The 26,763-nt window shown below is 34.3% G+C and overlaps 1 protein-coding gene across 1 annotated transcript in view; it reads right to left on the bottom strand.

Moving 5' to 3' along the window:
* Window positions 1-26,763, bottom strand: part of TINAG (tubulointerstitial nephritis antigen) — a 105,058-nt gene that overhangs the window by 39,911 nt on the left and 38,384 nt on the right. The window contains exons 6-9 of the mRNA XM_046005222.1: window positions 23,554-23,704; window positions 20,991-21,171; window positions 19,509-19,554; window positions 16,214-16,337 (exon numbers count right to left, since the gene is read on the bottom strand). Coding sequence (XP_045861178.1) covers window positions 16,214-16,337; window positions 19,509-19,554; window positions 20,991-21,171; window positions 23,554-23,704 — 502 coding nt within the window. The remainder of the gene's footprint in view (window positions 1-16,213; window positions 16,338-19,508; window positions 19,555-20,990; window positions 21,172-23,553; window positions 23,705-26,763) is intronic.

Genomic DNA, 26,763 nt, shown 5'->3' with positions numbered 1-26,763 from the left:
TCATGCACATTGGTGTATATAACCTATGAGTCTTCACAACATAATAAATTCTAGAAATATAACTAGTTAACTACAGAAAATTACTGACGAAATACAACATTGTATCTATTGAAAAGCATTCACTCATCTCAACGTGTTTTGGGTATTATGGAGGGCACGTATTGCATGGAGCACTGGCTGTGGTACATAATGAATTCTGGAACACTAAAAAGAAATTTTAAAAATAAATAAAAATTTAAAAAATTTTCTGTTACATTTTTAAAACTCACTGTGATCAAAAAACTCTTTATTTCTTTTAAGTAATCTCTACACCCAACATGGGGCTTAAACTCAAGACCCCAAGATCAAAAGTTACATGCTTTACCAGCCAAGCCATACAGGCATGCTTGACCAAAACTCTTTAAAAAACAGGACAGAAAGGTACTTCCTGACTTTAAAAAAAGACAATTGATCTTAAATCAAGAACCAACACATAAAGATTAAACTTCAGAGGAATTTAATTTAAAGAAACAAAATTATGGTGAGTACTCTTTCCAATTTCTTGAAGCCCTGGACATTTTAATATTCATGAAATAAGCTTTTATTTTGCTCTGGAGTTATTTTAATGTGTACAATAGAGTATTTTCTGTACCTACCAATGCACCAAAGCTAATTTCGTTTCAAATTTCACCAAATTCCTCTATTACCTAATGTCATCCGTTTTTTTTTTTTTCACACAAAAATTTAGGGTTTTTTAAATTGTATTCAAAAAATTTAAATCCATATTCTGTCCAGGTTTCCTCCAAGGAAATCAAGGAATAGTATTGAATTAGATGTCTTCGCTAGCAACCTAAGAAGCTCCCAATCACACTTCTAACACATATAAGATATTTTATTCTGCCTAATTTTTCCTAAATTCGGTACTAATAGTGTTTTGTCACACTTTTATACATTTTAGGAAAATATCAGTCCTAAAAAAAACCCCAAACAGTGGGGCGCCTGGGTGACTTAGTGGGTTAAAGCCTCTGCCTTCGGCTCTGGTTATGATCCCAGGGTCCTAGGATCGAGGCCAGCATCAAGCCCCGCATGGGGCTCTCCGCTCAGTGGGGAGCCTGCTTCCTCCTCTTTCTCTCTGCCTGCCTCTCTGCCTACTTGTGATCTCTCTCTGTCAAATAAATAAATTCTTTTAAAAAAAAAAAGAACCCAAATAGTGTCACTGAAGCTAATATTTTCAATTAAATTCATCCAATTTTGGAAAATATTAAATTATACAATATAATTCTGCATTCCACTCCCCAGCAAAATTCATTCTGAAGTTGATTACCAAATAACAATCATGGATTTGCTTGAGAAATCTTTAAATAAAATTGCACAATGTTATAGCTATATTATAATGCATAAATTTGAAAATATTAGAAAAGGAATATTGAGTCAATTTTTAAAGAAATTTTTAGATGATATTGCTTATCTATTATACACATGATGGTTTCATTTTCCAAATAATCAGTTCAAATTTTCAAATCAGAAGTTCAGCTTTCATCCACAGGGAAGGAATCTGAAGAACATAATTTGAGAATGTCATCTAAAAAATTTAACCTACTTCGAAATGTTATAGATTCAGGGCAAAAGTGCAACATATTTAAAAATGTGTTACTATATATCTAATTACAAATATAGCCTCATTGATTTCCACTTTTTATATTAACTAATAGTAGTCAATAGCAATAACATTTATTGTAGTAAGAGTCAATGGTATTTATTAAACACTTGCATATATCAAGCATATAAATATCATGTAAACCCTTATAAACACCCTTTTATTCTCAGCTTACAAAAGGCTAAATACAGCTAAACAAATGGCAGCCATATCATTTAGATGTGCCTGACTTCAACACACATACTCTTAACACAGTGTTGTGTCCAAGTGGTTTATCAAACAAGATTAGTATTGAAGTGGATTGAACTGAGTATTGGTTCTGAAGCTAACCAGCATGTAATCTCTGAAAAATCTATATCACAGTGTCTTCTTTTACATTAGGTTACTTGATATATAAAATCTATGGTATTTTACTTATCTTAAACAGACAAAATATTTTAAGTTTGAAAATTAGTAAATTCTTTGGTCAGTTTATCATTTTAATATTTCTTTTATTTTAAATATTATTTGCTATTGAAATACTTCAACTTGGTAACATAAGAGATAAAATAACAGCTCAGCAGCCAGTTAGTTCCATTTTTGAAAGTTGCCTTTAAGAATGATATTAGGATCTCAGGCTATAGAGAGAAAAAAAAATGTATTACAAAAACAAAATCCTTGAAAAATAACATTTCTCTAGGGAAAAATAAATTCAGTGTTCTTTATAATCATCTTTAGAAAGTAAAAAAAAAAAATCTATGCTGTCTTCCTTATAAATAAAACAAGTTCTAATTTAAGTTGCTCTGAGTTTTTTTAAATCTCATTGGGAAAAATAAACAGGAAAAATAACTGCATAAATATTGAAAAAATGAGAACAATGAAGCAATGCAAACACCATTTGGTATTAAAAATAGTAGAAGTTGAATAATAGGTAATATTTTGAAGAGGACAACCAAGAATCAAACCTTAATAAATTTATGTAAGGATTTAATATGTAATAAAAATACATTATAAAGAGTAAGGAAGAAGTGCCTTATTCATTTTATGGTCTTGATGCTTTTAACTTAGAGTTTGGAGAGGAAAAAATTAAATCGTCCTTACACATCATTTACCCAAATATCTCCCAGGTACATTTTTACTCAATTAATTTAAAAATATAACTTTAAAAAGAGAGAATAAGAGTTCAAGTATTGTCTCATTCAAAATCATTAGAAATTAATTTCTAAAAGCCAACAATAAACCAGAATTTAATCAATAAGGTTAAAGGATTAATGCTTTCAATGCATTATGAGCTCATATACATCTAAATTTTAAAAACTGGCTCCATTAGAGAAATGAGTAAAGGGGAGGATAAATTAGAGTTCACAGAAGAGGAAACACAAAGGAATAATTAATATATTTACTTTATTCTAGGGTCATTTCCTACTTTACTCCTCACTTGTACTATCTCCAAATGCACCTACATACTCTTGGGTGAGGTTCCCTCCTCTGTGTTTCCATTCATTTCAGAACCAGTGCACTTACATTATACTGGTTCCAGGGTGGCCTCCACTCTTGACTGTAAACATCTGAAAACCAGCCAAGTGGATGGATGTTTATATTTTCCAGAGCTCAGCTCTGCCATAAAGCATCAGGGAAAAAAAGATCCCTTTCCTTTTCAAACCATGCTTGAAATCCCATGGAAATCCCATTTCTTTTCTTTGATGATAGTTGCTGCTCTTAGATATATCTCATCTCAAAGTAGAATGGATGCTGAACTAAACTGCTCATAAATGTGAAAGACTTATCTTGGTTTCTACGGAAAATATAACTTCATAGGATATGGGAAAAGATGTCACATGGACAATTTTGGAATTTTTACTATAAACCAAACAATGTTGCTGAAAATTATGATTAAATAGAATGTCTCGGGCGTCTGGGTGGCTCAGTGGTTTAAGCCTCTGCCTTCAGCTCAGGTCATGATCTCAGGGTCCTGGGATCGAGCCCCATATCGGGCTCTCTGCTCAGCAGGGAGCCTGCTTCCTCCTCTCTCTCTCTCCCTGCCTCTCTGCCTACTTGTGATCTTTTTCTGTCAAATAAATAAAATCTTTTAAATAAATAAATAAATAGAATGTCTCTGTGACTTGGCTACCTCTTAGTCTTATTTTTTACTAGATTCCTCCTTGCTTTTCGGTCAGCCCATATTAAATTCCTTCCAATTTTGTAAATATGTCATATTCTCTCTTACTATGAAAGTATGCATTTGCTGTTCACTTCTCCTGAAACTTGGTCTTCTTTTCCAATATGCCTTTAGTTAACTCCCACTTGCTCTACAGCAGAAGCCACCTCTTCATCAGAGTCTTCTCTGGCCCCTGAAATGGGAGTTATGAGCCTTCCTATATGCTACATATCCTCATTACTCAATATAAATTCCTATCCTATTTCCATCTCTACTCTTAAGACACTGTGTGTTAACACCTTCTTCCTCCTTTTGCCCTCTCTCTCTCCCTTTCCACCCCAGCCCACTTTCTCTCTCTCAACTTACTTGAGGACAGGAGTAGTATATTGTTGGTATTTGTGTTCCTAATGTCGATCACTGTACTTGACACATGTTATGGACTTTTAAAAAGTTTCTTGTTGAAAAATTGAGCAAAAGTCTTTATGTACAGATGAAAGATGTGTGGTCAGAATAAGTCAGATTAGAATTTTAGATAGGAAAAAAGCATATATTTATTTTTACCCTAAGAAAATTTTTAGTAAAAGAGAAAATACAACAATTGCTTCAGAAAACCTAGGTGTAAACAGACATTGGATGAATCTTGGCACTGAACTTTCCTTGTAGTATTGGTAGGATATTCTTATCGAAGCTAGAAGGAAAAACCTGAAAAGTTTTTTGTTTTGTTCTGTATTGTTTCTAAACATTCTCAGTCTCCGAAAGATTTTTAAGTATGAGGGCTGTGCAACACTACTACATCAGTGAAAATGGATAAAGTTGGCACTGAAGACTTTAAGTAACTTATTCAAGCTTATGAAGCAATGATTCTCAAAATTTTTCAATGAATATTTTCTAAAAAGAGAACACACAATCATAGTGGGTCTGAGAGATATAGACCAAGTAGACACTCCCCAAACTGAAAATTTGTATCTTAGGTTTTTTTTTTTCTTTAAGATTTATGAAAATTTAGGGGCGTGTGGTTGGCTCAGTTGGTTGGGTGACTGCCTTTGGCTCAAGTCATGATCCTGGAGTCCAGGATCAAGTCCCACTTCAGGCTCCCTGCTCAGTAGGGAAGTCTGCTTCTCCCTCTGATCCTCCCTCATCTCGTGCTCATTCTCTCTCTCTCTCATTCTCTCTCTCTCTCTCTCTCTCAAATAAATAAATAAATAAATATCTTTAAAATGAAAAATGAAAATCTGAACTCTGAAAATGAAAATCTGGAATTCTACTCCAAAATATAACTCTATTTGTTCTGATATTAAAATGTTCCTGCCAAATCTCTTTTGGGGGGAGCCACGTAAATGAATTCTAGCCAGAATGAATGTGAATGGAACAATAAGGGTCATGAATGAGTCAAGGCTTTACATAAATGAATTTAAGAAGCCCTCCTCATGCTCCTCTTCATTTTCCATGAGCTGACTGAAATCACATGTGACCCTAAGAGATGGCAGAGCAACAGTATGCAAAGAGCTTGGACCCTGAAACCATATATGGAAGAGAGCGACCCAAAACCCAGGATCACCCATCTTAACTATCATGTGAATAAGAAATACAATTTTATGAACATATTTGAACTATTCAGTATGTTCAGTGCATTTGTTGCAGCTACTACTGTTATCCAAACCAGTACATCCCCTGCAAAAAAAGAAAGAACTAAGCATTTTGCAGTTCAAAAATATCCTAACACCCAAATCAAATGTTTTTGTATTGTCTATACCAATTTTCACATATTTATTTGCATTTTTAAAATAAATGTATCTGAAATGTTCATTCAACTCTCTTAGACTTTGCTATGCATTAAAAAACCTCTAATTAGGGGGTGCCTGGGTGGCTCATTGGGTTAAGCCTCTGCCTTCTGCTCAGGTCATGATCCCAGAGTCCTGGGATCAAGTCCCGCATCGGGCTCTCTGCTCGGCAGGGAGCCTGCTTCCCTCTCTCGCTGTCTCTGCCTGTCTCTCTGCCTACTTGTGATCTCTCTCTCTGTCAAATAAATAAAAATAAAATCTTAAAAATATAAAATATAAAAATAAAAAATCTTAAAAAAAATAAAAAATAAAAACCTCTAATTAAAACATCTGCTCAGAATTTATCAATTTGCCATGGGTTAAACATAATCTAGCATGAAAATTCAGGCTTAATGTTTAGTTGTTATTCAGAAAGGAAATAGGAAAAAAAAGATGAATGGGGAAAAACAAGTGGTGACCATGCTAAGGCTATGTCAAATAATTTGTAATGACACTAAATAATAATAATGCTCCTGGAATCCTTGCTACTTATGATATGTATAGAAAATATGGGAAAATATGTTGGAAACTTAACTTTGAAATATTTTTATACTTTCTTAGATAAGTATCTTTGTTTGGATGGATGGATCAGTGGATGGCTAGATATATATATCTAAATAGATATCAAAAGTTTATGACTACAAAGTAGACAATCAGTATTACAACATAATTAGGCACTAACATAAAAAAGTTATGGCCTATAGTCACCCTTTAATACTGTATTCATAATTTGTAAAGTATTACTTCCTTAATATTACATGATTATATTTTTTCTCATAAATAATGATTAAAAAATCTAAAAGTTAAGAAAAATAGAGAATCAGAAAATCACTGAAATTAAATCATCATGACCCCTAATCTAATGATTTTTCTATTTTCTCCAAGTCTATCAATTCTCTCTTTTAATTGGGCTTATTAAGCTTTCTATCATTTTAGCGATATTTTCAATATTCACACCCTAAACGCCTTGTTTTTCTGACTCTTCATTGTACCCATCTGGAAAACCGCCCAACTTGAATGAATTCAACTACTCATTTTTGCTACAAACACTGAAGCAGTTGACCTACAATTGCGGAAGGCAAACACAAGAGGGCTGAAGGGTACCCTCAGCAATGTGCAGCAATCCCTTCAGGTTCCTCTGGGCAACTCCTTCTCCTAAACTTCTAGATGATCATTGCAAATCATCATGGTTCAACACATCAAATTTCTGATAATGCATCTCTCTCTCACTACCTCTTTCCTTTAAAGATAACCTTATCTTCTACATTCTGGAGATAAATGGAAAGAAAGAAAGAGACAGAGAGAGAAAGAAACAAACAATTTGGTGGGAATTTTCCTCAATTTTCCCTTATCTTAAATGCTAAAAATGTTTCATCTCACCTCATCCTCTTTGCCTTCTCCCAATATAAGAAATTTGCCACTCAGTCTCTCTCTAAAACAAATCCCTTAAATTACTCTGGAATGTCATTCTTATAGCTTTATAGCTTTCTCAGAAATCTTCAAAAAAAAAAAAAAAACAAATAAACAAAAAATTGCTGGCCTCCTTTCTCCTTCTTTGTAGACTCATCATTTTCTAGCCAGTCATTAAATATTGGATTTTCCCAGTGGTGTAGTCTCAATCAGTCTTTTTTTTTTTTTCCTTATTCTGTTTAGTCTCATCTGTCTTCAAATCTTATCTCTCCTATGACCTTGAGATTAGTATATCTGTCTTCTCTGATACCAATCTGCATATTTATATCTTAAAGACATCTCAAAATCATCAGGTCCATTAGTGAACTCCTTCCCTACCTCATTGTCCATGCTCTATTCCAAAACCACGTCGCATCTGTCAGCTTTTCTCCTTAAATATTTTTTTATTCATTCATGTCTCCCCAACTCCTCCACCAACTTATCAAGTCCAGACTGTTATCTTTTACTTGGCTTCCTATAATTTGCCTTTTTGTATCACATTCTTTATACTCAAAGCAATCTCTAAAGAAATACAAAGATCATTTGTTCAAGTAAGTTAAATCTAATTACTTTGTCTTCTACAGAAAGGGCAGCAAGTAGAATTTGTTGTGATAAATTTGCAAGGTACTTTATAGGAGAATATTTAAGCTTTCTGATAAGGAACATTAACTTACACAGGCTATTTGATTACTCTCTAATTCACTGATGCATTAATTTTCTGAATGCAGTAATTACCATCAGGAATTACTAATGGAGAAATGAATTAAAATCTACTGCTCCAGAGCACCTAACAATGCCCAGATGACCTAAAATATTTCTGAAAAATAAACATATTCTCTAAAAGTAATTTGCCTACTAGCGAATGAGCCTTGCTAATTGCCACACATGTAAGGTAAATTTATAAAGGTCTCAATTTCCTAGAAGTTTATAAAACTGAACACATTACTGCAACTGACATACTGAACATGGAAGATATACAAAGAGTGTCTGTGTAATTAAATAGAAACACATTTATATCTTGTTCAATCGCAGCATGAATGAATTTAGGAGTAGAGTGAAGAAAACATGACCAGCATGGCTAAATAGGTGGAAGAGATTATAAATGATCAATTCTAATAAATCAAGAAAGACTCTACCTCAATGTTGGCTTTTTCATAGTTCTCTAAATGAGAAGAAACATCATTTCAATCATCAGGTATGTGGTAGGAAAATTTTTCTAAGTCAAGAACATCATTAGAAAAGACAAAAATTAATACTGAAATGTGCATAGGAAGGAGAGCTTTAGAAGGACTCTGACTTACAAACTGAAGAAAAATGGAACTAAAGCAAAGCTGAATTTCTAGTTTGAGTGGAGATAGAAAGGTATCTGTATACCATTTGCCTTCCTGAAAAGTCACTCAACAATTAGAAATGAAAAAATAAAATAAACAAAACAGATTTTAAAATCTCAATACTTCTTATCTTTAGTGAACCAAGCAAATAGCTATAATCCCAAATGACAACTTTGAGTCATAAAGGCAATGCACATTTTGTTCTGTACCAAAACAAGAATAAATGCTGAGCAACAACACTGACCACAACCCTCCCCCTTCATCTCCAGACCTTGACAGTTACATTTTCCCCCTAAAATATGCAATACAGTCCAGAAGTACCTCTCAAGATCTTTATAACAAGAACATGAGCAGGCCACAGCAATCGGATTATGTCAATCCCTTCCCAACACCCAAGAAGGGTCAACTGAAGAAGAAACTACACTGGAAGCCCACTGGGCTGCCAAAGTCCTGGCTAACCTGCCAGAGACAATGGTTGGCAAAAATAAAGGCAAAGAGTAGCATATAATAGCAAAGATACATGGAAGATATTCTGAGAACCACCAAATTCTCTGAGCTGTGAACAAAGGGGCTAGAGTTGATTTGATGAGCATGGGCCCAAGAATTACAAATTTCAGTTAAAACTGAGTGCCTCAGTTATCTCCTCCAAACTGCCCCTCACTCTATTTCTCAACAAAGAGCTGTTCCATTTAAAGTTGAGGACTAACTAAGAACTAGCATTGAGCATAAGGTTAAAATATATATAATTTTTTTAAAATTTATATTATTTTTTCAGTGTTCCAAAATTCATTGTTTATGCACCACACCCAGTGCTCCATGCAATACATATCCTTCTTAATACAAGTGAAAGTATTAAATACATTATGAGTCAGCACTGTATTATGTAGTTTGGCAATGTTAATCAATAATACAGATACTTGTTCTCTTGTAGCTTCATTCTAGTAGGGATGCAGAAGTCACAATGAACATAAAAAGCTAATTAAATTAAATTGTATATTAGAAAGTGATCATTGTTATGAAAAAAATTTTAAATGGATCAGGTAAGGGGGCTCAGATATGCTGGAGGAGAGGGCAGGTAACAGCATTAAATAGGGTAGTCGGGAAGTCACACTGAGAAGATGAGATCTAAGCAAAGAGTAGATGGAGATACAGAAACTAAGGAATTGGAAATCTGATAAAAAGCATTTTGGCAAAGGGAGAGACCTGGGGTGTGGGTTCCTGGAACATTAAAGAGTCGCAAAGCAGGAAGAACCAGGTAAAGATTAACAGAAATTGAGATCAGAAGTTGAGGGGGGTGTTGGCAGACAGATGGGAGAGTCCTCAGATCATGCAGGTTTTTGTAAAGACCCTGGCTTTTACTCTGTGGGAAATGGGAAAATACAGAGTTTTGAGAAAAAGAGTGACAAGATCTGACTAATGTTCTAAAGGAATATTTCTCTGTTAAAACTAGACTGTTAAAAGCAAAGGTAAATTCAGGAAGACACATGTATAAAATAATGGATAATGGTGGTTCAAGCAAGGGTGGTAGTAGTTCAGACAATGAAAGGAGGTTGGATTCCAGATATAAGTTGAAAGAGCCAACAGAGTTCTTGACATTAGAAATGAGTTTTAAGGAGAGGAATAAAAGATAATTCTAAAGACTCCAAGGTTTCCAGTTAGAGCATGTGGAAAATGTCACTGTCATCAACTAACATAGAAAAGGTAGATATTGTTCAGCATGTAGAAATGGGAAGATTTGCAGGTCTGTTTTGGAAGTGCTGAATTTGAGTCATCTATTAGGTATCCAGGTGGGGATGTCAAATAGCCCAGGGAACATAGGAGTCTGGAGATCAGGGGAGAGATCTGGGCTGGAGATATTGATTCCATTGGTGACATACTGAGATGGTACTCAAAGTCAGGATGAGTTGAGAGCCTGATAAGAGAATGACTAAGAATATAAGGGAGAAAAGGACTAAGAACTGATCCTGGAGCATTCCAATGGCAAGAAGTGTAGAAGTACGGGGGTGAAAACTAGCTGAAACTGATTGGAAAATCACAGCCAGTAAAGAAAATTCAGAAGGAAGGGATGGGCAAGTCTGGATTTTGACTTATAGATATGCAATGAAAAAGTCATTGATAAACTTAAAATGAATATTTTTTGAATAGGAGAGAGGAAATGAAAAATGATGAAGAAGTTTAAGAAAACATAGGCAGAGAAAATTGAAGAAAATAAATCCAATCTTGACAGTATTTTTTTCATACTATCTGAGAAATAATTACATGCTTATATTGTGGCAGAAATAATTTTTGATTACAGAGAAAAAAAACAGAAAATTATTTCCCTATATTCTTGAATAGTGGAGAGGGTTTGGGGTCTACACTATAGCAAGAGGGATTTAAATAGGAATATGGGTGTTCTATCTATGTAAGAAGTGGGAAGAAAGAGTATGAGGGAAGGCATGTGAGTAGGTGGTATCTGTGATACTGCGGGTTGTTCTCAGATTGCTATACTCTTTTTGGTGAAATAGAATTCAGGGTTATGAGCTAAAAACACAAGGATGTAGGTATTGGGAATTCAAGGAAAAAGAGTAAGTTTTGAGATCATCAATTGAAGGGAGGGGCATGAAGAAAAATAGGAATCCAGAATATGATTGCCTGGTAGTATTAAATAACTGCTTGAAATTTGTGGTTAAATGAAACCTTCTGAAAAAGACATACAGTTGTGTATAGAAGAATGAAACTCGACCATTCTCTTACACCATACACAAAGATAAACTCAAAATGGATAAAAGACCTCAACATGAAGCAGGAATCTATCAAAATCCTAGAGGAGAACACAGGCAGTAACCTCTTTGACACTGGCCACAGCAACTTCTTTCAAGACATGTCTCAAAAAAACACATGTCTCCAAAGGCAAAGGAAACAAAAGTGAAAATTACTTTTGGGACTGCATCAAGATCAAAAGCTTCTGCACAACAAAGCTTCAACAAAACAAAGAGGCAACCCATGGAATGGGAGAAGATATTTGCAAATGACACTACAGAGAGAGGGCTGATATCCAAGATCTAGACAGAACTCCTCAAACTCAACACTCAAAAAACATAATCATGTCAAAAAATGGGCAGAAGAACAGACACTTCTCCAAAGAAGACATACAAATGACTAGCAGACATGAAAAAATGTTCATCATCATTAGCCATCAGGGAGATTCAAATCAAAACCACATTGAGATATTACCTTACACCAGTTAGAATGGCCAAAATTAACAAGACACTAAACAACAAGTGTTGGAGATTATGTGGAGAAAGCAGAACCCTCTTACACTGTTGGTGGGAATGCAAATTGGTATAGCCACTTTGGAAAACAGTGTGAAGAATCCTTTTTTTTTTTTTTTTTAGATTTTTTTTTTTTTATCTATTTGACAGAGAGAGATCACAAGTAGACAGAGAGGCAGGCAGAGAGAGAGGGGAAAGCAGGCTCCCCGCTGAGCAGAGAGCCCGATGCGGGGCTCGATCCCAGGAAGAATCCTTAAGAAATTAAATATAGAGCTATCCTATGACCCTGCAATTGCACTACTGGGTATTTACCCCAAAGATACAGATGTACTGGAAAGAACGGCCATATGTACCCCAATTTTCATAGCAGCAATGGCCACAATCACCAAACTGTGGAAAGAGCCAAGATGCCCTTCAACAGACAAATGAATAAAAAAGATATGGTCCATATATACAATAGAATATTACACAGCCATCAGAAAGGATGAATCCCCAACTCTTGTATCAACATCTTGTATCAACATATGTATAATATGTACTTTATTTTTTTTAAGATTTTATTTATTTATTTGACAGAGAGAGATCACAAGTAGGCAGAGAAGCAGGCAGAGAGAGAGAGAGAGGAGGAAGCAGGATCCCTGCCAAGCAGAGAGCCCGATGCGGGGCTCAATCCCAGGATGCTGAGATCATGACCTGAGCTGAAGGCAGAGGCTTTAACCCACTGAGCCACCCAGGCACCCCTAATATGTACTTTAAAAAGTGAATATATTTAATTCAAGGATGAAAGAAACAAGTGTGAGTATTCAAATAGAAACAGGACTGAAGGAGATTATGCTGAGTGAAATAAGTCAAGCAGAGAAAGTCAATTATCATATGGTTTCACTTACTTGTGGAGGATAAGGAATAACATAGAGGACATTAGGAGAAGTAAAGGAAAAATGAATTGGGTGAAATTAGAGGAGGAGACTAGCAAATTAGAGGAGGAGAAACATGAGAGACTGTGGACTCTGAGAAACAAATAGAGGGTTTTTGAGGGGAGGGGTGGAGGGGTTGGGTGAGCCTGGTGGTGGGTATTAAGGAGGGCATGTATAGAATGGAGCACTGGGTATAGTGCATAAGTATAAACAATGAATCTTGGAACACTGAAAAAAATAAATTTAATTAAGAAAAAGACATACAGATGGCTAACAGACACATGAAAAGATGCTCAACATCACTGATCGTCAGGGAAATACAAATCAAAACCACAAAGAGATATTGCCTCACACCTATCAGAATGGTTAAAATCAAAAACACAAGGAATAAGTGCTAGTGAGGTTGTGGAGAAATGGGAACTCTCATGCACCATTGGGAATGCAAACCAATGCAGCCACTGTGGAAAACAGTATGGGGGTTCCTCAAAAAATTAAAAATAGAATTACCATATGATCTAGAAATTCCACTACTGGGCATATACTCAAAGAATACAAAAACATTAATTTGAAAAGATATATGTACCCCTAAGTTTATTGTAGCATTACTTATAACAGTCAAGATATGGAAGCAGTCCCAGTATCCATCAATAGATGAATGGATAATAATATCAATAGACGAATGGCACACACACACACACACACACACATATGCATATACACACACATATATATATATATATATATATACACACACACATACACACATAAATACACACACATATACACAATGGGATATTACTCAGCTATAAAAAAGAATGAAATCTTACCATTTGTAATGGCATGGATGGAGCTAGAGAGTATAATGCTAAGTGAAATAAGTCAGAGAAAGACAAATACTATATGATTTCATTCATATGTGGAATTTAAAAAACAAAACAAATAAATAAAGAGACCACCACCAACAACCACCACCACCACCACAACAAAACAGACTCTTAAATATAGAAAATTTCTGGTTGCCAGAAGGGAGATGGGTGGGAGAATGGGTGAAAGAAGTAAAGTGGTTAAGAATACACTTATCTTTAGGGCGCCTGGGTGGCTCAGTGGGTTAAAGCCTCTGCCTTCGGCTCAGGTCATGATCCCAGGGTCCTGGGATGGAGCCCCACATCAGGCTCTCTGCTCAGCGGGAAGCCTGTTTCCTCCTCTCTCTCTCTCTCTCTCTCTGCCTGCCTCTCTGCCTACTTGTGATCTCTATCTGTCAAATAAATAAATAAAAATCTTAAAAAAAAAAAAGAATACACTTATCTTCATGAGCACTGACTAATGTATAGAACTGGTGAGTCACTATATTTTACACCTAAAACTATATACACTGTATGCTAACTATGCTGGAATTTAAAAATAAATAAATAAACACAATTTAAACAAAAAATAGGCCAAATAGAATTTAACCAGAATTGAGATTTTGCTAAACAAGTATGATGAATGAAGCAGAGCCAGAAGAGTCCAAGGTGTGTGATTGAGTATAATGATTTGCCATGGTATTTTAATTAGATAAGAAAGGAAGTGTAGCCTCAAGCAGAGGGAAGGAATAGTGACCAGACTGAATGCCATAATTCATTGATAGTATGTATGGGGCTGAGGAGCTTTTGAGGTGAGAATAGAGAAAGTACACTAGAAAGAGAGGACATGATAGAGAGGAAAATGCATAACTTTAAAATTAAATTTTGCAAAAGAAGGCAGGGAAAGCCCATGAAGATGTACAGCTCAAAAAGAATTATTCAAAAACACTAGAGAAGTCAGACATACACTCAAAGTAATTATATGAACTCTCTAACCCATAGCTCAAAGAGCTTGAAGGACAATCAAAAGAAAGAGAAAAGAAAAAAATTTTTTTTTAATATTTCAGAGACAGGGCACCTGGGTGGCTCAGTGGGTTAAAGCCTCTGCTTTCAGCTCAGGTCATGATCCCAGGGTCCTGGGATTGAGCCCCGCATTGGGCTCTCTGCTCAACAGGGAGCCTGCTTCTCTTCCTCTCTCTCTGCCTGCCTCTTTGCCTACTTGTGATATCTGTCTGTCAAATAAATAAATTAAATATTTAAAAAAAATATTTCAGAGGCAAGAGCCATTTGGAGAATAAACACCAAATATAATAAATGCTCAAGGATAGATGGGACAATATAGAAAGAAATCATACACAACAAAACACAAATAAATTTACAGTATAAATGTTATTAAAAAGAAAACAGGAGATATAGAAGATCCAACATATGTATAATATGTACTTTAAAAAGTGAATATATTTAATTCAAGGATGAAAGAAATGAGTATTCAAATAGAAAAAGTCATGTCACTTCTAAGGAGAAAGAAACATTCGGTTAGCCAGAGATTTTTCTGCAGGAAAACTTAATGCCAGAAACCCTGGAGCAACATCGGCAAAGTTCTGAAGTTACTGTAGTCCCAGAATTTTATACATAGTATTATTCTTGAATTAAAGGAAAACAAACACTTTCTCAAACATGTAAGAAATTAGGGAACACAGGCATTAAGTGTCCTTCTTGATTAAAAAAATTAATTTAAAAAATGTAAATTAAAACAATAATTGCTGGAAAATAATTTAACAAAATTATTCAAAAAAATAACTGATAAAAATTAAATTCAAGGACAGAAAAGCCATCATAAAAATATTTTCTTTTCATTGACTCTATTAATACACAATAAAGCTTAAACAACTATTAGTATTATAGTTTCAGAGCAGAATGTAAATTCTATAATCCTGTAATATATTAAGAATCATCATATTACTAATAAATATAAGATGTATAAGAGGAGGAGAGGTGAGGAGATGTATAAGAATGATTTAATCAAATTTCGACAGGAAGGACATGTTCAATAGGAACAAAGTCATTTATTTGCCATCATTGATGGCAAAGTGAGAAAAGTGAGCATTGGGATGGAAATGAAAAAAATAAATAAATAAAAACACCCAGAAACATTTTCTGTAGCATTTTGTTGGAGTTGAACTGAGACATTAGGAGAAAGGTCTTAAAGGCAGGGCAAAGTCAGAATGAGCTGGAAAAGGCACTGGGGAAAGTGGTCTCAGATGACCACACTGTCTTTTGAGTACAGTCTATTTATGAAACTACTTACTCATAATGCAAGCCGATTTTGAAGCTATTTCTTGCCCTGGTAGAGATGAATGTATTTTACCCACAATTTGCTAAGTGTAATTTCTAAAATGCTCAAAGAAATACAAAAAGTAATTTTGTACTGAATTAAATGTGACCCTATTTTTTCTTTCTTCCTGCTAATCACTTCCATTCATAATTCCGTCTAAAACCTTCTTTCCAAATTCTAATATACTCTGGATTTGTACTCTTCCCATGCTTATGGCATATGTAGAATTTATTCCAATAATATATTTCCCTTGTCCTTAAAACAGATTTTTAGAATACACTCACAACTGAGAGAGAGGAAATGATCATCTTTTCCAGAATATTGAGTTACCCTTTAACCAGACTTTAAAATAATGACTAAATAGTATCCAGGTTTGGATAACTTTTAATTTGTAAGAAACTCTTTATACCAAGGAGAATTCTGGTACCTGTATGCACATGTATGTTCAGTTTCATTTTCCAAAGCATAATGAAGATTTTTAAGAAATTGCCTTACCCAGTGAGTTTGACTGCATGTGTCTGGAGCTTTCGATATTTGCTTGCTTCTTCATTTGTTCTGGTAACATGTCTATATATCCCTGTCTTATAATGGAAGAAATCCTTATGGACTTGCATTATGGCTAAAATAAAACCCAACAGAATGAAACAGTTTTAAACAAATCTCTTTTAAAATCTCTAGAAATTCTCACAAAACAATCAATGGTTAAATTGCCAGGAGGAGAATCTAAGGAGGGACTTTGCAACTCAGCCTAATTTTCTTTCCTACTTGATTTAATTGCTGCAATTTTTTGTTGTTGTTCTCTTATAAAAACAACTTTTAGCTACTTAGGATATTAGTTAAGTACACATTATACCTTTAAAACACCATCTTTTATTAATTGACAGTACCATTGTTACCAGGAATTCAGACCCTTGCAGAGAAGCCCCAGTGCACTTGGCTGGTGATTGCTGTTTCTCCATTAACCTTGGACTTCATCAGGAGCCTCTTAAAACTCCAATTAAGGTAGCAGTGAAAGGTGCTTAAAGTAATTGTCCTTAATCCTTGGAAATAAATGCAAACCTTTTCTTGGTGAGTTTGAATAAAAAGCAAACCTTTGGCCAAAGAATACTCTGACAAATTTTCATCCTCCCAGCTCTGGAGAGCTAAGCCATTGTCATATTCTTAAGAAAGTAAAAGCTTATATTTGATAAAGCTCTCCTTCATTCCCTCACCTAGATTACGTCTTTTCTATATCGTGTGCTGCTTTGTTGAAGGGCTTAGACAATTCAGGGTGAAGACTTTAAACTTGCAGAAGACATGAATTAAAAAATATTTTTAGTTGGGACTAGATAAGTATACCTTGATAAATGCACAATGCTTGTCTATATTAGTTTGGCATTTTTTTTAAATAAAAAAAAATTAAGGTCACAAGTATTTGATAGATGGCGAAATGAAACTTCTACTCCAAAGTCATATATAACTTTTTAATGTTCCACCTTTTATCTCCTTTTTCAATGTTTCATGCTTTTTCTTACGCTGTTTGAATATTCTCGAAAGAGGTTAGGTCTTCTTTATCTACTTTAAATACATCCCCCTAAAAATAAAAAAATAAAAAATTCCTATAGGATTTTAAGAATTTATATCACCGTAATTTATGCAGATCTTGTTTTGTTCTCTTTTAGCACCTAAACTTATTTTTAATTCTACAGATTTTAGAAGACTGTACACCCTGTTATTTACCCAACATTCTGTTGCCTTTTCCATTCTTTGGACTGAGCAAGGAGAAAATGCCGCACGTTAACCCAGGCAATGCTGTGCCGACAATCACGTGGCATCTACAGCAAGATGAGTCAACCAGCACTTATATAAATGTGAAGATACTGCTAGTGGGTTTCCTCTTCTGTGGAACCATTGACCCCTTCAGCTCCTCTCCACTCTCCTTAAGTACCAGGAATAAAATATATGCTTCATTGCTGAGAAACAGACTTGACAGAAGCAGCGTAGGAGAGAGACCATTACAATTAACTTGAAGGTAGCTGCTTGTTTCAGTTTCTGACACCAAAACAGACCTGATGAGCCCATAAGGACATAACTACATAAGTTACTGTAGTGCATTTTTGCTTTTGGAAAACTGCCGCAAGCATATACACAGCATTGTTAGGAGGCCGAGGGCAGGATGGAGCTCACCTTGATGTCAACTCTATCTTCTGCTCCTGGCTCCAGCTGGCAGGTGGTACGTTCTTGACACAGGCATTGAATAATTTGGATTTCAACTCTACTATTTTAAAATGTTTATCTTTTGATTCTTACTGTTATCCTCACTTTTGATTATTTTTTATTTATTATGTGAAATTCATGAACATTTAAGTACTTGATAAAATAAACCCCCGGGGCTCTCAGTTTTAAAGAATTATGATCCAAATTTCTTCTGACTGATTAAAAGAAGGGAAGAGAGAAACTTGAAACAGTTATACAATGACTTGAAGATTCAGGGAACTGAAATAACTTGCCCCAAGTCATTCTAAGTAGCAAATGTCAAAGGTGGAATTTTGAATTCAGCATTGACTCCCAATGCCTGTGCTCCTTTAAATTTGTCACATGAACTTAACTTACTGAAGCATGCATGTAAATTACATATGACTCCCTCAGTCTTATAACACCTAATAAAAATTACAGTATTATAAGGAAAAAAAAATTCTCTTCATTTGTTCAGATTTTGTTTAACGTCCCAGGATTTTTAGAATTAAATTCAGGACACATTTAGTATAAGCTCTAGTTTCTCAATAAATGTTAAGTGGTGATAATGATCAATAAAGATCATTCCAACAAAACTTTAAAATCTGTGATTCCTGCTAGATGTTGAACCAGTACTAATTAGGTCAGCATTCAGAAAAGCTAGAGCAGATGTTGACCAATAATTCCTTAGGTGTATATCAAATGTTTTAAATTTAATTTTGGTTAATTTCAATTTATTTGGTTCATTCCACTGATAATATATTTTGGGGCTTTCACATGTTCACAACCTGAATTTCTATTTTAGGCCTCACTTGCTTTGTTCTTCCATGCTCTTCAAGGCAATGTTTAGTACAGGGAATATATTCTGTAAACCTATCTTCTTCATCCATTGCAGTGGTGCAAAATAAAATTCAGTAGGTAAACAGAGGAATTACATCTCACAGATGATATCATAAAAATCAAAGTTAATATAAATTCAGTATATTATTTTCTTATTTACTGTTAACTTACTAGCCATAACACATTTACAAAATTGATCAAAATACAAGGCATTTTATAAAACACAAAAATCACACTGGCTTATTAATTTATTTTGAGTTTACAGAAAAAGGAAAATATTTAGATTTTTTTCTACTGCTAAAGCTTGATTTTTTTTCAATCCATTACCTAATCCCTTTAAAGTGAAGGTGAGGAAATTTCTTACATGTATGTTTCTTATGTATGATTCTTAAATATGACTGAATAATTAAATGAGCTCTACCACTTAGCACTTCATGTTTGATTGTCTATTTGGCCCGTGATCACTTTTGGAAAGACTCAGCAGACTTTTATCAAATGTGTTATTAATATTTAGGAACTCAGTGAATGTGCCTATCTTCTTAAAATAAAATGGTAGATAATGAAGTTATTAGGTAGCATATATGCTATAATTGCACTGATCTTAGAACTGTTGAACCTTTATGAACATTCTAAAAGTAAAAATTTTCTTTTATTAAGCTCCTTTTGCATGAATTAAAAGGTAATATTGGTTATTAAAGAAGTAAATAAGACACAACCATATTTCATTCAAACTTACCTTGAACTGGTCCATTTTGCATGATTTCTTTCATTATCTCAGTTTCCTAGAAAGAAAAGTGTCAATAAACAGTATTATCAGAGCATACTATACCTATTGTTTGGTGTATAATGTTAGGTGCTGCATAATCAGTTTAAGAATTATACAATCCAATGTGATTGACCACTTATAATTTACTCTTAATAATACTTTGAAATACTTATGTGTGAAACAGCACATTGATTAAGTTGCTAAAGACAAGATGGACCCATTTGTTTCATTGACTTTTTCCAGTGGTGGTAATTTTGGAATGAAGAAGAAATAAAGTAATAACTTTTTCTGGTCACAGATAAAAAATAATTAATTAAAACCATGTTATCAGTGGAGATTTGTGTCATCTCCATTTTTTTGATCACGAGAACCCCAGATGATTGTTTAGTGAGGTCCTCAGTGTGACTATAGTGTATAAATATTTCTATGTTGTCACCCACTGTGTGATGCAGCCCTTAGTAAAAAGGCAAGTCATTTGTTTATTCATTCATTCATATATGTGCATTGATCACAGAGTATATACAAAAAACTAGAACAGAAACAAATACTGACCCGTACCTGTCTCAAGGAATTCACATTCTCGTGGAGTAGACAGACAGTAGCACAACTAATTGCATTATGATATATTAAGTTCTATTACAGAGATAAGCTCCAAGTTCCCAGGGATGCAAATGAAAAAGAAAAGTAATCCTATGGAGGAGTCAAGGAAAGGTCACAGAGGAGATGAAGTTTTAACCTGGGCCTTGACCCATGTGTGGGATTCTACCAATGGAAATAGGTGGGATAACCAACATGGGTCAGAGGAATCATCACCTGGCTAAGCATGAGAAAGCACGATGTATCCAGGGAGCAGACAGTAGTCCTGTTTATCAGGAGCATTACGAGCAGGTGGAGGGGCATATGCAGGCAGGACAAAAGTCTGTAAAGGCAGTAGGTCAGAACCAAATCACAGAAGACCTATATGCCATGGTATGAATACTAAACCATATTCTGTAGGTAACTGAAAGCCACTGAAGGTTCAGATATTCTGAAAGTGAGGTCTGGGTAACACTGATATGATGAAGTAAAATTTATCCAGGCTTTCAACATGAAAAACTAGAATCTAAGGGCGTCATTTTCCCATAATGGCTATGTCTACTTCAATTATTTTGTGGACTAAGGCAAAGGATTGGCACAATGAACTACTACTGCTGTAAAGTCAGTGAAAAAAAAGGTCTGATTTAGCTTTTATTTGTCAAGTATGTAAATATATGTCACATAATTATTCATGCTGGTAATATTACAAAGATCAGAAATCTGAAAGCCTTTAATGGAGACTTTAGGAATATAAAAATTATTTCTGAAAACTAACATTACTTTAGAATATAATAGTTTTTAAAGAGTTTTAATAACAGTAGAACTATATCTTTATGAGACAGTTAACCATTGTTAATTCTTGCCATTTAAACTTACATTGGAGGACACTCTGTATGGAGGAGAACATTGGTAGATTCTGTTCGATTTCTCAATGTTGTTGGGACATGGCTTTGTGGCATGCCGTTTTCCCCGCCCATCAGACCTACTTGCCATGGCGCAGCCATCATTGGTAGCATTTTGGTCCTTGAAAAGTGGATAGCATGCATGGGATACCAGTCTATGGGGAATTAGCAAAGAAGTAATACTTAGGAAAATGCTGTAATACACTATCTATGTGCAATTTTACTGAATTAAATGTTTATAAATTTTCCTAACTGCTCACATGTGTAACATTCAAAATGTGGATTAATTCCAACATACCAGTTCAATATATTATACTCTTCCCTGCCCCCTCATTTTTATTGTAATTTTAAAAGTCTTGTTTCAATCCATTTTAATAAATAATTTATCTACAGTACAGAATTTCCTAAAGATAAAAAGTGACTGCCAATAAAATCTGTGGTAATATTAATAGGGGCAGGACTTCATCCTGTATCTATAATTATAATGTATAAAAGCCAAGTTTAATGTGAAAAAGACAATGATTTTATTATGTTGAGATGGGGTATTTTGATCAATGATGTAAGTATTATAATTAAGGATGTTTTGTTCTTTGCTTTATTTTTAAATTTTTATTGAGTTATAAATAACTCCTCATAGGATTTTAATTGTTCGATATGTTCCTGTGGTTCAGCATATTTTGGGAGAAATACTATACACTAAGATAGTATTAAAAGTTAATAGAGTAGAAAGTTATCAGACACATACATTGTACAAAAGAATAAACAAAATAATTTTGATTTCTGATTTTGAAACCGAACATAGAAAAGTACAAATTATTTGGTACCAAAACTAATGTTATTTATTGAATATAGAAGAAGATCATAAGGAGAAAAAGTCATAAAATTGATTTTATATGAGGGTTGCTGGGGGTCAGGGTAGGGATAGGATGGCTGGGTTATGGACTTCGGGGAAGATATGTGCAATGGTGAGTGCTGTGAAGTGTGTAAGCCTGATGACTCACAGACCTGTACTCCTGGGGCAAATAATACATTATATGTTAATAAAAATAAAAAAATTTTTTTGAAGAAATTAAAAAATAAATAAGTATCCCAAGTTCAAAAAAATTTGATTTTATAATTCAATTTGAATTGGCCATAGAAATATCCAATAGGATTGCTTCAGAAAAATTCAATAGTTTATGAGAGTAAGAGAATCTGAGCAAGGAGCATGATGAAAGCAAAACCATTAAAGACGATGAATACTTCCAAAAATTCTTGCATTAAACATATTGCTTTGGGATAATCAGTGCTATAGCTTGAATTGTGTCACCCAAAATTCATGTATTGAACCCCCAACACCTAATGTAATGGTGTTTGGAAGGGCCTTTGAGATAATTAGCTTTAAATGAAGTGATGGAGTTGGGGCCCTCACACTGACATTCATGCCCTTACAAGAAGGGAAAGAGATACTAGCACTCTCTTTCCGCTGTGAGGACACAACAAAAAGGCAAATGAGAAGAGGTTTCTTGCCAGGACTAATTCAGCTAATATCTTGATCTTGGACTTCTCAGCCATCAGAACTATGGAAAATGAAGGCCTATTGTTTATGCTCCCCAGTCTATGGCATTTTGTTATGGTAACCTGAGAAGACCAACACAGTAATATTTAGTTGGGTCTCAATGTTAATTTCTATTTCTGAGCTTCTATAGGGTATTAATTTTTGTCATACTTCAAAACAGAAGCCATCCAAGCACGACTATACCAGGAAGGTATCAGCCCAAGTTGTTCATTCTAACCACCACATTATTAAGCAAAATGTATGAAATGTTTTTAAAGAAATTTATTGCTACCAATCAATATCTGACATCCATGATTTCATAGCAACTAACTCTTCTGTAGCAAACCTAAAGTACTCAGTGGGTGATAAAAGGACAGATGAGCAGTACATATGTATACTACTAGTTATCAGCTGCAGTTTCCTTAGCCAAATTACTTAGCTTTTATGTAGATTATCTCTTACAGTACATATGAGGATGCAATAGGTATCAGACTACACACGAGTAAGGAAATACAGCCTGCCTTTTCCCATTGAATGGGACAGTGACACTTAGTGATGTTGATAAGTTGAGGCAACTATATATTCTTTATTTTATTCATCTTATTCTTCATCTAATTTTTACCTAGCATTATCCATCTACCTGGGTAACTCAAAGACTCATCAGGGTATCAGCAATGTCTACTACTCTATTCCCACTGCGACTCAGTAGAGCCATTTAGCACAGAACAAGAAGAAGACAATGCTTACTTGAGCCTTTCCATTAATTTAGTCTGGAATGTATACATTCTTCAAATAATCACTTCCAATAGCTTGTAATCTTGATAAATAACCAAATATAGTATATATTTAAAGGTATATTTATATAGGTGTAGCATATATATATATGTATATATATATAATTTTTTTTTACTAAAAATCTTGCAACTTATTTTTTTTTCCTTATTCTAACTCCAAACGAACTCATAAGAATCCTAGAAACATATGTCGGGTAGCTATTTACCCACGTTTTCTCAGGAACCACCAAGCCCTATCAATGCTTCCACTATTGCATCCATGTCGGTTCTTGGCACAGCAGGAGATCAGATTCTGAGGAGATAGATTGGCTGTGTAGCGACCTTTGGACTGAATTGCTATTCGGTCAGCTGCCACACCTGTTTCAAATAGAATACTGATTAATATTCAAATGGCACGTGGTATTTTTAATAATTTACTTTTGAAACCTTCAGAATTTTATGTAATTTAAAATTAAAACCATTGTCAGTAGTATATCTCTGTATTCCAGCAAAGTCACTGGGTCACAATTTCAGTCATAATTTTTATCCAATTTTGGTTTGCTCAATTGTCTTATTGACTTCAAAGACTTTTGTAGTCCCTGTTCCTTTCATGTTTTATACACTTATGAATTTTTCATTAAGAAATCTGTCAAGTGAAACTCCTTGAAGGAAAGAATCATGTCTCATTTACATTTGTAACTCCTGTACCCCACATATAACCATGGAAAAACATATAACTTTTGAAATGAGTGCAACTAAGTGGAAGAAATCAGAAAAATTTGTAAAAATACTAACTGGAAATTCATCCAAGTTATTCTGATGTATTGGAATAAACTGAGTCCTTGGTTTTTAACCAGTATCTGGGTTGGCTACTCTGAGCACCATTCATAAGTTAATCTATACTAATATGAATCTTATAAAATATCTAAAAACAGCACACATTTATCTTCATAATACTTTTGGAAATCATGATCCTATATTACATAGACATGGAATTCACTTTGTTTATACTTGATATAAATTGATAACAATTTAAAATTCCCATGGCTGTTGTTAATTAGTTCATTCCTTTTCCCAGCACATACTTATTGACTGCCTACAAGGGGACAGGCACTATACTAAGCACTAGAAATTATAATGATAAACAAGAATCACAATGCTACACTCACAGAAAAATAAACTAGTGAAATTAACCCACCAGTAGCAGAAAACTACTTACATTCTCTTTTTGATTATGCTACCATGATAAACTAATACGAATGAGGAGATCATGGGAAAATTTTGGTACAAATTTTTGTGGTTGTTGGGTGACTAGTATAGTGTGTTCTTGATATTTAAGCTTAGTTACTTTAAATTAAAGACAAAAAAGTAAACTTTCTTTATCCATCCAATTTTCTCAGAAGAAGTTATAGTTTTGCCCATCAAAATTGTTTGTATACTGGGACTTCTCAAGGTGCTAATTTAGAATTATTCTAAAATAATTCATTTTTAAATAATGCATTTACATATATATTTCTGTATGTACAGGGTTTTTATGTAACTACAGCATATGTACAATTCTGTAGTGTAATTTTGGCACATTTTAAATGTTCAGTATCTGTTCAGTCTATAACCTCCTACTTCCTTCTCAATTCCCACCTCTTACTATGCTGAGATATATTTCCTAAGAGCAGATGACATTCTACTATCACCTCTTCTATTCTCAAGAAAATAACTCCTTCTTTCATAGAAGAAAATAGAAAATTCCTGATGCTTTGACTTTCAGATCATGGGTTCAGAATCCAATGTAAATTTAATTTGAAAATGTTAGTGTAACTATTCCCTAGTTCAAAAACTATTTGGGACAACAGCAGTCAAGGAATCAGTAACCCGGCTTCCAGGATCATTTCTGAGATAGGGTTAATCATTTTATCTACTTGTACCTTTTTAGAAAACCAAAGGCTTGAAAAATGCGACCTCTAAGATCCCTCCCAACCCCATGAATCTGTAGATTTCAACTCAAGGATAAATATTTTAAATTCCAATGGGACACAATATGTTGCTCTTTGACAAACATTTCTGAATCTCAGTGAATGTTTAATTCAAATTCATTTGGAATACTTAAGAATGACTCAGCTCAGTGAATTGATTTCCACCCTCCTTTTGAAAACTATTATTGGCCTTCACCTCTGAGACACACTGCCATTTCCCCTGCTTATTTATTATATCTCTACCTTTGCCTGTGACATGCATCACACCTCCCATTTCAAACTCTTTCACCTCTTCAGCCTCTGACATCATCCTTAAATTGTATTTGGCTGTCTAATTTCCGTCTTATGTATTTATATTTTAAAATGTCTTCTTTATCCCATCTAATAGCTTTTAGCTTCTTTGAAAAACATTTTTTTCTTGTTTTAACTATTATTTTCTGACACAGTTACCTGGATTCTTAAAAGAACCTAGTTTATTCTTTTCTTTACTTAACACACTCAGAAAAAAACCAGCATGAGTCTTATTTGTCATACTGAATACACAATATAAAAACCATGTCATCTGAAACCACAGAAGTGTTGAAAACCCTCTTTCTGGTGTTTTGGTGAATTAGGTAGGAGGCAAATCCATACATAAACCTGGGCAGAGGCCATTCGTGGGACTATGTTTTGGGGACACCAAAATACACCATCTAAGACTAGCATGTTACTCTCACTATTTAACCAGCAACATCTTTCCTAAGATATCTTCAGAAATACTGGTCTAGCTTCCATTTAAGGCAAAATTCTTATATATCCCCTAAGAGGTGTAATACATTAACCACATGAACACAATATGACGAATGATGTATCTGATTAAGTATCTCCCTACCCATGTGAAGCAAGACAAACAAAACAGGACGCCCATGTGGATTCTTAATAAGTGATCAAATATCAGAAATCCAGAAAGCATTTGTTTTAGAGGAGTGGAAGTAGAATAGACTTAGTGGATAAAGCCATTCCAGGGGTAAGCTTGGCCAGAGTCATCATTTCTAAAATAAACTAGCTTATATTATGAAGCAATGATATTTAGACAAGTATATCAGCATTTTTCTGTCCAAAATAGTATTACCCTTCAGAGCTTGGCATCTCTGTAAACCTATGTCCCTATTTTACAATGTTTTCTGTGCTAAGAATTTAGAATTCTGAGCACTCTTGAAATTACCTTCAAAGCCTAGAACATAGTTTAATGAATACCTTTGATAGTAGCCAATCAACATCATGTTAGGCTTAAGTTATTTGCTGCAATATAATTAACATTCCTTTGAGGATATCTTAGAGACCAAAACTTAAGATTAACTTGAGTATTGATTTATTGGACTTGTGAACTTGTATGAAAGTAACTATAAAAGTAGTATTCCTTACCCTTTTGAAGTAACAGCAATACTAATTTGGAAGCTACTCTTACCATTTTAGAGTCAAAAGCTA

This window comes from Meles meles, chromosome 5, assembly GCF_922984935.1.
Source record: "Meles meles chromosome 5, mMelMel3.1 paternal haplotype, whole genome shotgun sequence".
NCBI classification, from domain to species: domain Eukaryota; kingdom Metazoa; phylum Chordata; class Mammalia; order Carnivora; family Mustelidae; genus Meles; species Meles meles.
The sequence above is the reverse complement of the archived record's forward strand: the minus strand, read 5'-3'. Positions and strand labels throughout refer to the sequence as shown.